The sequence below is a fragment of the Vulpes vulpes genome, chromosome 2, assembly GCF_048418805.1.
Source record: "Vulpes vulpes isolate BD-2025 chromosome 2, VulVul3, whole genome shotgun sequence".
In the NCBI taxonomy this organism is placed as follows: Eukaryota; Metazoa; Chordata; class Mammalia; order Carnivora; family Canidae; genus Vulpes; species Vulpes vulpes.
In genome coordinates this window covers 30,184,794-30,199,677 of record NC_132781.1, presented here as the reverse complement: position 1 = coordinate 30,199,677, position 14,884 = coordinate 30,184,794, and the positions used below count along the sequence as shown (strand labels likewise).

Genomic DNA, 14,884 nt, shown 5'->3' with positions numbered 1-14,884 from the left:
CTCCAAGCTGAGCACCCAAAAGTAAACATGCTTTTCCAGAGCCTCCTTGCCTTGGCCCCCCGCCAGCGCTCTCTCCTACCAAAGTTCACAGAGTCCTGGCCCCAATCTGGGCGTCACTGCACATTGCCCCCAGGCTCACCGTCACCTCCAGGCCAGGGTGTTTAGACCAAGCCCATCCTCTAAGCTTCCAGGGACCATCAGCCTCTCATGCCTGCCAACTGTCCACTTTTCCATTCTGTCAGGCTTCAAATATTAACCACACACCTCTCATGCTGGAGCGAAAAGTGAGCCATGGATCCGAATCTGAAGACTCCATCGGTGATGGAAACTTTGGAGAGGTTCCCTGGGCTTCCCTTTGGCCACCCATTAAATAACAGGATGCCAGGCTGGAATGACAGCAAAGGCTCATTCCAGCTCTGGAAATAAATTATCCCTGGAAGCTCACGGGAGGTTTTCCTTTGTGGTTTAGATTCCCATTTGGGGGCTGGTGCAGGCCATTCTATGAAGGACCCAGACCATCATAGTACCTTCCTCCCTGGCCTCTCTGCCACTTGCAATCCTGTCGGCCAACAGAGCTACCAGGTTACTCTTCCTAGAACATCTCCAGGATCAAAGGTAGCCAATGGCTCCCCACTGCCCCCCATTTTCACTGCCAACAGTCACGGTGCCCTCACCTTGTAGTCTCTGCTCAAGCCAAGCTGCTCTGCCTTGCTTCCTGGACATTCTTGCTTTATATCCGCTCTACCTCTACCTGTCCTGCCACCCACTGGGATTTAATTCAAGCTTGCCTCCTGCTAACTGCCCGTGTTGGTGGCAAATTTTAACATCCCTCACATTTAATGTCTCTATCATATTGTACTACACACATGCCAGCCTAGAGTTTTTACCAGATTAAGTTACTCTACAACTTCTAAGCAATCCAACTTTCTCAGATTAGAAATCTTTTCAGGGGAAGGCCAATGCCCTCAAAAAGACTGGCTGATTAAAACATTCATTTGTGGGAGTGCCTGGGTGGTTCAGCATCTGACTTTTGATTTCAGCTCAGGTCATGATCTCAGGGTCCTGGGATTGAGCCCTGCATCAAGCCCCGTGTTGGGCTCTGGGCTCAGCACAGAGTCTGCTTGAGACTCTCCCTCTGCCCTCCCCCTGCCATGCACCCACACTCTCTATCTTAAATAAATAAATTAAAAAAAAAAACAGAAAGCATTCATTTGTGTAACAAACATTCACTGAGCACCTACTATAGACTAGGCTCTGGGAATTTATAAATAAAACCCAACCCCTCGGAACATACAGACTGGAGGTGGTAACAGTGAGCAAGCAGATGATTAGAATACAAGTGCTAAGTGCTCTGAGAGAGCCTTGCCCAGGGATCCAAAGGCTGGAGTTCAAAGGCTGATCATTAATCCAGATACCTGCAGGGACATCAGGAATAGCTTTCTCTGATAGAGCGGGCATCTTGGTGGACTCCTGAAATTGACCAGACGAGTCAAGGGACAGGAGGAGGTGGTCACGGCAAAGGGAATAGAATAAAGCATGAAGATGCGAGAAAATTCATGGGCCAGTCATGGAATTGAATGGTTGGTATGACTGGAGCTCAGAGAGCAGAAAGGAGTAGTAAGAGTGGAGACCAAAGAATGGCTGCAGGTGGTCAGATCTTATCCTCGAGGGAATGGGAGCAATTGATGAAATATTGCTGTGACACCCAAGTGGAAGAGAGATCAGAGGGGAGTCTAGAGATGAAGGTCCCACACCAAAATGGTAGAGGACTGGGTAGGTTCAAGAGTTACTGATGAGGAGGGTTCACTATGAGCCAACTCAATATGGGGAAAAGAGGAAAGAGCAAGATAAAGACAGTGTCTGGCTGTGGGCCCATTGAGTCTGGGGTGCTGGTGCATTCCAGATGAAGAAGCTGGAGCACACGGAGCTCAGCTTTGTACATGAGTCTACGCTTCAGGAGAGCAACCCTAATGACACATACAGACTTAACCTTGAAATCCCCCCAGGAGAGGACACAGAGAATGAAGAAAACCAGAGAAAAGATCCCAGGGAACCCCTGATGCTTTAGGGACATTTAGGGACAGGGAGAAAAGCACTCCGTGGAGGATACTTCGGAGAGGCCAGAGACAGAGGAGGTAAACTAGTTCTTGGACAAGCTGGTGAAATGGGACTGACCAAAAAGATGGTTCTGCTAATTATGTTGTTAATCCCATATGGGCAGTCACTGTGCCTCCTAATCAAGGAGCTACATTATTACCTCCATTAAACAAATGAGAAACAATACAACAAGACAGATCAAATAATTTGCTCAAGGTCAAATAGTTGGAAGAGCCTACATTCAGATTAGGGCTAGCTCCAAGGCCCAAACGTTCTTTCTACATCTCTACCTGTATGCACACATATCCCTCAGCAAAAGTGGTGCCAACGGCTGGTGTCCAACAATCTCCTCCAAGCAACACTCCCTGGCCCCTACACGTGCCACAAGGATCCAAGGGTTCTGACACGTGTTTTGGGATGTTAGGTGTCTATTATTCCAAACTCTTGGGGGGTATTTTGTGAGGGGTGCTCGCAAGGGCATTTATACACTGAGCAACCCAGCCTAACAGAGATATTTCCCTTTGCTGTCTGTCCACCACTCCTACTGCCTAAAGTTCCCACGACTTTTTATTTATTTTTTATTTTTGATCTGGCAAGTGTATCTTTGGAGGGTATGGGCAGTGGAGGCAGGGAGGCTGGGGGATGAAAATGCCTGGGGAGATCCCCTCTCCAGACCACAATCAGAGATGTCTGTACCACAGGCTGTGTATATCACATGGAACAGGGACATTCTCTCTTTCCTTCTTAGTTAATGATAATTCTGAAAGGTTGCTAAATAAGAGTTGCTAGGCAATAGGAACTGCCTAGAGGGGTTTATGCTAAGCCAGGGGTGTGGATTCTTGGGGGGGAAAATGTCAATTTAATTCCATGGAGTCAGCTGTTACCTAAACAAAATGGATGTTGTGCCTTCAGTGTCTCATTTGTGGTGAGGTGAGCAATCCCCTAATAGTACCAGCCCTTGTGATTGCTGCCCCGGGGGCGGGGAGGGGGAAGGGGACTTCAGCTTCATATAAGTATTCACTGCACAAGTCTTGTCATCGCCTGATGGCATACACCTTTGTGATGAGGCGTCACAGAAAGGATTACATTATAAAGAAGTGACAGCTCAGGCTCAGTCGTTTAGGGAGAGGGAAAGGGAAAGTTATGGAGTAAAATATATAGTTACAGCCATCTACTGATTTTTACATTCAAATGCAAGCCAAGGCTTGGGAAAAGACATACACTCAGGTTTTCTTAAGTAAATTCAAGTCCCACATAGGGGGGAAACAGCCAAACAGCTGCTGATTCACATGAGTAATAAATGTGGAGGGGTTTATTAAATCTAGTTCTTACCACCATGTTGGTGGGGAGGGGGACACAATAAATTGTCCCCATATTTATAAGCCTGCAGTAAATCAGCCTATCATCCTACAGTTCCTACACTACAATAATATCCTAGACCAGTTTCTTAGAAATGTGCTGTTTCAGAAAAACTGAAAAATTTCCACCTTGCACAAAGGGTCTGTAGCCAAGCTAAACCCATCTGGCTCCTGCCTGATGTGATTTGGGGAGAAATCACAATGGGACAAAAATCTACCTTTACATTTCTCATGAGGTGAGATCTGTGTGCCTCTCGGGTAAACAGAAACTAGATACTAAGTCATTATGGGCAGCCCGGGTGGCTCAGTGGTTTAGCGCCGCTTTCAGCCCAGGGTGTGATCCTGGAGACCTGGGATCGAGTCCCGCGTTGGGCTCCCTGCATGGAGCCTGCTTCTCTCTCTGTCCCGCTCTCTCTCTCTCTCTCATAAATAAATTAATTAAAAAATAAATAAAAGCCATGTCATTATCAAACACTTTCTCCTTTAGTTCCTCAAGCCAGTGCCCTCTAGGAACATGCATGGCAAGGGAAGCCCCACCATAGTCTGAAATGGACCAAGAATATCCCAGTACCTCTGAAATCCTCTGCCATTCTGACGTGGTGATAACCCCCCATGCCAAAAAGCTCAGATTTCCTAACACGAAACTCCCTTCGCAGAAGGCAGTTCTGACCTAATCACTGGGGTGAGCTGGTTGACAAGGACACCAACTATAAAGATATGCCATGAAAATGACAGGTGGGAGGGGCAGGAGACAGTTTCCTTAAAAAGGAAAAGACATACATGCTGTTCGATGAAGACAAATGCTCCTTGGGTGGATCGGGGGTGTGAAGGGTGAAGGTGTCATGCGGCTTCCTAAAGCCACACAGCCAGGGGCACCGTCTTTGGCAGCAGCTCAGTGGACAGACTTACAGAAGAAGATGGGAAGGCATGGCCTCAAGGGGAAGGATTTAAAAAAAAACCCCGATGGTTGGTGAATTTTTTTTTTCTGAAACGGTATGAAAGGTCAATAACTGGAATAATTCTTTAAGATGGATAATTCTTAAAACCAGTTTCCTGGAGAAGAAATGCCTATTCTCATTCTCTTTCCCTCCTCCACCCCTCCCCCTACCCCAATCTATTGAGGCTAACTAAGCACGAGAAAAAAGACAATTTAAATTCCCAGAGCTGGCAAGCCCGTGTGCCAGCCTGGGGACTTTTCCTACTGATATCAGAGAAGGAGGAGGTATTGACTTTTAATACCCACAGACTCTACCTACTATTTCTGATGGAATTGGAGGCCATACCACAAGAACAAAATGATTCTTTCTTAAAGGTCTATAAAAAGAGGAAATGAGTTATGGCTAAATAATTAAAGAATAGTGAGAAAAGTCTCAAACTGTACCTAGGTGTTCACTCTCTGGCTCTTGTAGTTTGAATCCTACACTATTTTAATACTCATTTAATGTTTATATCTGTCTAAAGAAAGACCTCCATCCAGTTCAACAAGATCTTCAGAGAAGATGGATGGTTCCATTTCTCCAACCCACTGACCACATGAAGGGAAGTCTTGCTGTATGGATCTGAAAGGGCATGACCAAGGCATCATCACTGAGAAGCACAGTCTCTTAATTTTATTCCGTCTGTGTAAGGTCACAGTTCTCAACCCTGGCTAAGGACCAGATTCACCTGTGGAGCTTTTAAAAAAATGCAGGTGCTCAGCACCCTTCCCACTTCAGTCAGAAGCTCTAAAAAGGGGACCTGGGCTCCATAGCTTTGTTGTGTTTCGTTTGTTTTGTTTTAATGAAAGAGGGAATAGTCTTTTCACACACTTTTGGTGGGAGTATGAACGAGAACAATTCCTTTGGGTCCTATACATTTTGATCAAGCATTCCACATCTAGGAATTTAAATGTTGGATATGCCACACGCATGTACAAGAAAAAAAAAAAAGGCAACCAAGGATGAAAACAAGCTAAAGGTACTTGCTAAATAAATTACAGCATAGCCTGACAATGGGATTCCATGCAGTTAGTAGAATAGCTATATATGTTATTGTGGAAATGTATCCAAAAGGTATTAAATAAAAAGGGGAAATTGCATAACATTTTGTATAGCGTACAACACTAATCTTTTTTTTTTTTTTTTTTTAGAGAGAGAAGCAAGCGTGTGCACACATGTGTGAGCTGGTGCTGGGAGGAGGTGAAGGGGCAGAGGGAGAGGGGGAGGTAGAGAATCTTAAGCAGGCTCCATGCCCATCTCAGAGCCCAAGGCAGGGCTCCATCTCCTGACCCTGAGATCACGACCCGAGCCAAAATCAAGAGTGGGACGCTTAACCAATTGAGCCACCCAGGCACCCTAGTATGCACACTGTTCTATATATAGTGTGTATATATACATATATTTCCATAATCCCCCCCACACACGTGCTTATAATAACAAAGAAAATGGAAGAGTGTCCAAGAAACTGTTGACACTTAAATCTGGGAATGAGATATAAGAACTCAAGCTGTACACGTGTACAGTTCTGACTTAATTTTACGACGACCCTATATTACTTTTGCAATTCAACATTTTAAAAGAAATGGTTTCAAAGAGCTCCACTGGCAACTGGGGCCAAGGCTGAGAACCAATGATCTAGGGGAAACAGCCCCTGTGGATGGAAGGCCAGCAGACACTCCAGCTTGTTAATAAGGAAACCCACCACCCACACAGCATTCACACCATGTCATGCTCCCCACCTGCCAGAAGATGGCGCCCCAGAGGCAATCATCCAGCGCTTCCATCAAAACTTGTCAAAAGCAATTTTTCATGAACCCAAGTCTTTTTACTACTCTAAGGACGATTTTATTTATGCCCAAAGCATTCTTTGCTGCTGCTTCCATAAACAGAGGTTTACACATATTTATGTCACATGTATTTTTTCACAGAAATCCATGGGCTGTTCAATATACTCAAATACAACACTGGGGAGATGTTTTCCTCAAAGGAATTGGCAATGCTTGCTCAGACCACCCCCTCCTCCTCCGCACCGTTTCCCTGTTGTCTTTGCTCTGGTTTACTCACCTCCTTATCTCATTCCAGAATCAATGCCACAAAGGCAAGCCAGGCGGTAGTCAGCCATGTGGGGCATTTGTCCTAAATCTATCCACACCTTTGGCCCAGAAAGTATGGGGCACAGGGCAGCCCAGGGCAAGTGCCACGAGTTTTTCTCCCCTCCCACTAACACTGATTTTCTGGAAGTGGGTGTGTTGCCACAGCAACTGTCAAATCACATCAATTATGCCGCCTCTAACCTCCCAACATCTTCTTTAAACATACCACGCTCAAGACACGTGGCTCAGCTGCCCTGGAAGTGCAGAGCACCAGGTCCCTCACCATACAGCAAAGTTTCCCTTTTCTGAGTAGGAAGGAGCTAGCCCCTTTGTGGATCAACCACCATATGCATTCGTTTTATGCTTTTATTTCCCCTATTTTCATTCCAGGTCAGTGTTATCACATGACACTATGATCTGAATTGTTTGCTGTGAGCTTTTTTACTGTGCATATTTAATAGACACTAATTCTTAATATCAGTCAAGAAAAACTCAATGAGTCACTTAAATATATCCTTCCTGGGATCCCCGGGTGGCTCAGCAGTTTAGCGCCTACCTTCGGCCCAGGGCGTGATCCTGGAGACCCGGGATCGGGTCCCACGTCGGGCTCCCTGCATGGAGCCTGCTTCTCCCTCTGCCTGTGTCTCTGCCTCTCTCTCTCTCTCTCTCTGTGTGTGTGTGTCTCTTGTGAATAAATAAAATTATATCTATATATCTATATATCTATCCTTCCTATTGACATAATTTTGCCCATTCTTCAAGACACAATCAAGGATCATCTCTGATATTCCCTCTACACCCCATTCAGAGCTGACCACTCTTGCCTCAAGAGCTTCTCAAGTTCAAGGGACGGTTTATCTTTCTTACGTCTGAAACCCCAATACCTAGTTCAGCGCCTGGTAAACAGTTGGCCCTCAGTAAATATCTGGTAAGAAAATGGGTAATTGCACTCCAAAACAAATGTTCATTTGCTCGTGGTTCTCCATTAATCTTTATTATGTTATTAAATAACAGGGATAATGATATGACGACTGGGTATCAGACTTGCAATTAAGATCTAAATAACACATCACAAATCCTTTTTAAGAGGGAGAATACAGAAAGTTCATTCCCAAGACTTTTATACCATCTTCTTTTTCATTCTTGTTTTTTTCTGATCCAAGAAATGCATTGAAAGGGAGGCTTCTCCATATGGGGAGAAGCGACGAAGCCCCAAAGAAGGAAGCCACCACATTCCTGGAGTCCTCACCAGGCAGCCTGACATCTGGTCTGCACTCGGGGAAAAGAGGCCACATCCTCACATGGAGATCTATTTTTGCATTCCGAACTGCTGATGCTTCACTCATACAACTTGCCTCACACACAGGAAGGGGAAGGGAACCAATATTTACCAAGTGCTGGCTGCATGCTCTATGCTGCTTCATATACGCAGCTCTCAAGGAGATATCAGCCCCATGGTCTGAGTCTGTCAGGAGCGCTCACCAAGCATGTTTCTGAGAAGCACACGGAGGTGAACACAGAGTAAGCAACTGCTTCCATTCATCTAGCTGATGGCAAATGCAGAGCTAATGCCCAGCATCATCACGTACCCATGCATGCTTCCCCACAGGACTTCTTAGGGGGAAATCTATGTGTCTCCCTGTTGTGCTGGGCCGGGTCAGCAGAGGGTGGGCACCAGAAGGATGAATGAATCCTGTCTTGACTTATACAAACCATGCTGTGGGCTGAGCTCAGAGGCATTAAGCATTCCTAACACCCCACTAGAGCATCCCTAGATCTCCTGGATCAGTATGTTTATTATTTCATGGTGTTTCACATTTAAAACTATATTGGAAGGCACTGTGGACTTGAGAATCCTACCAAAGTGCAGAATTCATTTTTCAGTCAAATCCGTCCTGATTTTATTGGTAAAGCCTGTATTTTGAAAATCAGCCTCTCCATGTCCTTTAAAATCAGACTCCCCAGGAACTGGCCAAGAACTGAGTTGGCCACAGACACACACTCAGGTCAGGTTGTAGTGGCTCCTTCTGCCTTCATTCCTCCCACAGCTAGTTTCCCGGTCCGAACGTCACTGTTGTACCACCGACACAGGTGTTCAGAGGTCCCGGGAGTTCTGCTACCTTCCGCAGGCCACGTGCCTTCTACCAAGAAGCAGTGGCGGGTTCTGGTGTCTGACTACATGGCCTCGTATTCCAGCCCTGCAGTCCACTAAGCATGCTCCCTTCAACATTTATTCGGTTCCCTGGGCCTGTTTCCTCACCTACTAAAGGATGCTGGTAGTGCCCCCCTAGTACTAATGACAGCAGTACCCAGAGGTTGTTTTGAGCTTTAATGAGATAATACACGGAAACCACTTAGCTTGGTGCCCAGACCGTAGTAAGACAAAAGAAGGGTTAGCTCTTCCTGTGTCATTGCTTTTCCACCCATCCTGTCTGATGGAAGCTCTATGTTCAGAGAAAAAATGGAACCCACTGCTGACTGATCCTCAGGATGTCATCAGTCAGGAGACAGCGTGCAGTGACAAGCTGCTGCACACCTGACAGGCATGTCGCCAGTGGCTCCCAGAACCCCGCGTCCTTAGGGTGCTCCGGCTGCACCAAGCCCTCCTCTCTGTGTTGGTTTTGTGTATTTGTCTGTTCGTCCTCAGCATGGAGGGAGGAAGGTATGTGCCTCCAGGGTTTAGGGATGCTCCAAAGCAATGTATGCACCCCCAGGAGCACTGCACGCCCCCCACCCTCCAAAAAAAGTGAAACCCTTCTATGGAACTAGCCTGGCCTTTTTTTTCCCCTAGACTAAAAACAGGCTAATTTATTGATACCATGGAAACAACATGCAAGGAAGGGGTTAAGACCTGAGGAAACGGACTTTTAATTATTTCAGTGCTGCTTTATGAGTTACCACATTTCTCTTTTTAAAAAGTTCCCCAAGGCCACAACTCAATCTGTAATGTTTAAATTCATAGACAACTGTGTACATACGTTTGTATATGAATATATAAGGTCAGTATGTCAAATGGTTAATTCTGGGAGACAGGAGGAAGGGTGTCTGCTATACACTTTTTTTTTTTTTTGTATTTTAAAACTTTTTTCAAAATGTTTCTGGCACCTCAGTTGCTTGAATAATTCTCTGCACACTATTCTAGCCAGAGACCTTTGCCACCTCACGCTGGTGGGAGGGCTGGGCTTTTCCCCAGCATACTACTAAACTGAAGCAGAGTAAACGGAGTAGCAGAGGCACTTGTGGGAAGGGCCCAGCATCTCTGGGCGTTGCCGGAAGGTTCCTGCTATATTCCCGGCTGTGGGCGCACAGCACATAGGGCACTTAGAATGGATTCTGCAGGGAATGCTGAAGACATGACAAATGCAGGGACCAACCAATTCCAACTCCTGGCCCAAGAAGCCCCTTTCCCCTTCAGCAGGGCCATGTCTGTTTTAGCACCCTACCCGCTGGCTGGTGTGGGCAGAAGTGCCATTCCGTAAACCAATCAAATCCTACACTCAAAGTAGTTACCCCCGAACGTACCACACACTAAGGAGTACCTCCCAGGTCTATGAACCAAAGAAATATAAGCTGGTGTTTTTAAAAAATAAACATCTGGGCAGCCCGGGTGGCTCAGTGGTTTAGCGCCGCCTTCAGCCCAGGGCCTGATCCTGGAGACCTGGGATCGAGTCCCACGTTGGGCTCGAAAATACTCTTCATCCTTGACTATTAAATAATTAATTGGAAAATAGCAAAACGTTCACACAGAAGAGCAGCTCACGGGAGCCTTATGAGCAGCTCTGGAGCTCTCACCTTGTCTGCGGGGGTGTATGTCTGCACTTTGCCTCCTCCGAGACCACTCAAACTCAGCTCTGTCCCAAAGGAGCTCATCCTGGCATGCTGACCCTTTGCAAAGGCTCACCATGTTGAACATAATCCTGCCAGCGCCACTGAAGATATATGAAAGTTTGCACACGTTCTCTTTCAAAACCACTTATAATGAAAGTAATGTCTTTGTTATTTCAACAAATGTTTACTGAATGCCAACTATGGTATAAAGCATGTGTTCAAGTGCTGAAGATAAAAGCCTAGTCCCTATCTCTGAGAAACCGAGAGTCAGGTGCAGAGTCAATAAGCACCAACCGTGTATATGCAGAAGTGCTTTGGGAGACAAGAGGATGGGGTTCAACACGCCTTCACCGACTTCACTTTGTGCAAAATGAAAAAAAAAAATCCTGAAGGATTAAAATACTCACACTGGTATGAGGATAGGCCAAACTCAAGACCAACAACTTAACCCACTGATTTTCAAAGGTATATAGTCAGTTCTGAGTGATAACTGCCCTGCCATTATAATGCATGAAGAAATGCAGTGTGCATTGCCTCAGTTAATTATAAAATGAAATTACATTCCCTGAACACTTCCCCGAGTGAGGGCAGGGGGTAGAAGCCTTGAGGTGGTGTCTAGCTGGGTGGCAAATGGCAACTAGCCAGGGCTTACACATTTACTGTGGCTAACCTACCAAGCAGAGAATCCACTAGAGCAATGGAAGAACTGACACCTGATGCTGGCTACAGATCCTCTCAATCATCTGCTAGAGCTTCTGTTGATTGAAAAAGAAAATGTGACTAAAAAAACACCTGCCTGACTTATAAGGGGAAGGGGAACAAAGCTTCAAATAAACTCCTGAACATCAACCATTTCTCAATACTTTCAAGAGACCTCTCTGAAACTGCAGGGCCACAGCCATCTCCCCCAGGAACCTTCTTTAACCTCACCTGGACTGATGTGACTGCAACAGTATTACTCGGTGAAGTAGCACTTGGTTCACCCCCCACGGAGCTGATGCATCTACCAGCCACGTGAGAGCTTGGCATTATTTTTACAGCTAATTACCAGCAGGTTTTTGAGACAGGTGGAATGCATTTCTGTCACTCCCCTTCTGCAGAGTAAGCAAAGGCTTCACCAGGTGACCAGCAGGAGGCTGTAGCCTGGTCCCCGAGGTTCTGGGCAGCTTTTACAAATGAGGGGGCTTCCCACTGAAGCAGCGGCCGGGCATATGCACCTTGCTGGAAAAACTCTCTTTAAATCTTGATTCACTGTTGCAGGGCTGGATGGTACAGCAACAGTCCAAAGCAGAAAACACTAGAATCAGAACAAGGCTCAGCGCTTGGGAAATCCCTACAGAATTTATGGGTTGGCACAACTGGGAAGGAAGAGTTTATTTTGTCACTTGTTACAAGAGAGTCTTCTATTTCACTGACAGAAGAGAAGTTAGTAATTATTCCCATAAATCTTTGCTTTTGAATCATTTTGGTCTTTCCTAAGGAGGGCTTAAAATTCCAGAACCAATTTTATTTTCAAACCTAATGCAGGCACCCATAATAACTGAGTATAAGGGGATATCAAAAGAAATATATTATATCGCCTCTTTCCTCTGATACCTCTTCTTGAAATTAGATATATGTTTCCCTGGAGGAAAAATGATCAGCTTGGTCCGTAAGAAAAGTAAGATGGAGATGGGACCAGAGGTGGAGAAGTAGGGGGTGGGGGTGGGTATTACAAAACAGTAAAGTACAAGGGGCGCGCAGAATAAATAAAAATAGACCAGTGAGGGAAAACTGAATGGAAGGGGTCCATTTGTTTATTTTAACAGCGTTTGCCATTCCAGGAGGCTTGCTGAAGTTCCTCCTTCAGTGGTTGGCCCTGGACCAACATCTGAAAGTCTTAGATCTTCAGAAAGAAAGATTTGGACAACGAAGTTGTTTTATCTGGGAGGGTAACTAGTTTGCTCAAGAGTTCCTGGACTTTGGTTTTGATGTTATTACCTTGGCCTAAGCTTCACTGTCCCAGGCGGTCCTGGCTGTGTTTACTGATTTAGCAAGGGAAACAAGAGGTCCTGGGAAGGATGGGGCTGTCTCCCAGGCACAGCTTCCATGTTTGGCTGGATCCCTTATTACCTGGGCACACTGAAGATGGCAAAGATGGGGAAAAGTCAAATATTTTTTTAAAGGTCCTATCTCTCTACACTCATAAGAGGGAAACAACACTTCTCTAACTTACTCCCCAAATAGACACTGCCGTGGATGTTCTGCCAAAGAGTGATGCGAAAGTGTGTTCCAAAGTGAAATGTAAGCTTGGCCCAGTGCCCAGCTCTCGACTGTATTTTGCAGAGAGAGCTGCAGGCTGGTGTACCGAAGGAACACATTTCTCTCCACGTGACTGCAAGAGCCAGGCAGCCCAAGCAGATTTCTTTGTGTTAATAAAATGTGATCTCTAGACGGTACACACCAGCAGCCCTGGGAAGACGTGAGCCAGGGAGAAGGACCCAGGGAAACCCATGGTCCTGGCTGAAAAGGGACCGCAGGTGCCGGCAAACTCAGTTGTATCAAGGCAAGGCATTCCAGGCCTGGCAAATACAAAATGAGAACAGAGTCAGGGAGGAAAAGACATATTAGGTGCTCAGGTGAATGCTGCTTAAGAAATAAAAATAATCCACGGGATCCCATCAAACGTGATCCTATGCCAATGTTTATCCTTTCTTGGTAGTCCTTCATGGACACCTTCTCAAGACTAGGAGTATACTTGGGATTCTGGGCACCTCCCCACAAAACTGAGATTACCCCAAATATGGCAGTTTGACTCTTATGTTAAATTGTAGATATTCTGATCTGGTGTAAAGGGTGGCAAACACACCATATTTCTATTTCCTCACCCCACAGGGGCCCAGCAAACACAATCAACTTTCTATGAACACAAGCAACCATGGGGCTGGGAATCATGAGCAACCAAAACAAGCCTGGCAATCTACATCTTTGGGGAGGAGGTTCACAGGCTGAGGAGGGAAAGTGGGGATTAGCCACCCCTGCTCATTGGGCCTCCTTTTCACACAGCAGATCACTTAACCTCCAGAAGTTTCCAATTTACTATGTCCTCTGGCCAACTTGATCTTTCCAACGTGGAGAGCGTGTGGAGGCTGGAGGTCCCAGGGACAGAGTATCAGGGCCCTAGGGAGCTTCTGAACCTCTCAGGGACAATGTTAGAGATTGCAGGACTTGACACGCTAATGGGTTCCTCTGGTTAAAGGGAGTGGAAAGTCCTAGAAATCACTGCTCCTCCGCTCTCCTCCCTCTGCAGGAGGAGCCCAGCCCCCCAGCTCCTTGACCACGGTCAGGCAATCAGCTATAACTAGCTAATTATGGAGCAGCTGAGTTGATGCGCACCTTGCAGGCCCAGGTGAGCCTTCACCTTGGTTAATCTGCAAACCAGTTAATCGGCCCCAGGATAATTGAAAGTTAATCGTATGCAGAACTCGAGTGCAGTCATTGGAAACAGCAGGAAACCACAGGAGCAGAGTAAGTGAGGTCCACTCTCTGCGAACTCTCTCAGTCCACTCTCTAGATTCTCCACTGACAATGTTTAACCTCAAAGCCACCACCCCGCTGCCTCACACACCCCTGGACCCACCTCTTGTCACCCAGAAACCTTGACCTCAGGGAGCACACAGTAATTTCTCAATAAAATGTGACCATTATTATTCCACTGGTGCAGCACATGGATCTAAAGCTAGGAGACATTTGGGTGCCTATGGGAAGCACACTGGGGGAGCTGTGAAAGCATTACAGGTTCAAACATCACCAGGAAAGCAGATCAACAGCACAAAAACATGAAGCTCATTCTAAAACTGAAGAGATATAAACTTCTGAATATTGGTTCCATCAGCATGGATGACAGAAGGTCATCCCAAGCCTAAGCAAACTAGTAAATTCTCCGATGCCTTCTTAAAGACGGTGGTGGCACTTCTGCTATAAATGTTAAGAATCACCGTGTGGGGGGCTGGGGGCCCAGCCCCCTGGTCACTTCAGGGAAATCTGCAGCCAGGACTGCTGGCCACAGCCTGCCAGGTTTGGTGGTTTGTGGCCGCCTCTGCTGCTGCAGTGAGCCCCCACCCAAGCCTGACCTCCACTGCAGTATCCCCTGGAACCTGATGGGGATGCTGGTTTTGTAATTTCTGTCCCTCTTGTAACTCCTGCCCTGTGATCATGGTGCAGAATCAACAGACTTCACTTCCATTCTATTAAACTAACCGGAATAAGCCTCTCGCAGAGAGTGAAACAGTATGTGCCAGGAGCTTGGAATAACACTTTTCCGGGACACCAGAAACCGCACTGGCCCAAGTCCTTGATCTTCTGCCCAGAGGAGGGATGAGTACTCCAGGATCTTCCCAACCTGCTCTGTAAGGGCAGCAAATACCTGGCACAAATACTGTCCCACCTATGCCCATGGCAGACATCCCTAATTCATCACAGAACTCTTTCCCCTAAGCCCAGACCAAGCTTGAGTCTTTCAAGATGACATTCCAGGCACCTAGCAATCCAC

The 14,884-nt window shown here is 46.3% G+C and overlaps 1 protein-coding gene across 7 annotated transcripts in view; it reads right to left on the bottom strand.

The window, feature by feature from the left end:
* Positions 1-14,884, bottom strand: part of HLF (HLF transcription factor, PAR bZIP family member) — a 53,670-nt gene that overhangs the window by 21,236 nt on the left and 17,550 nt on the right. Inside the window, exon 3 of one of the 7 annotated variants that reach the window (XM_072747509.1) lies at positions 9,588-12,914. The exons of the other annotated variants lie outside the window; for them this stretch is intronic. Coding sequence (XP_072603610.1) covers positions 12,565-12,914 — 350 coding nt within the window. The 3' untranslated portion in view covers positions 9,588-12,564. Of the gene's footprint in view, positions 1-9,587; positions 12,915-14,884 lie in introns of those variants that run through there. 7 annotated transcript variants of the gene reach the window in all.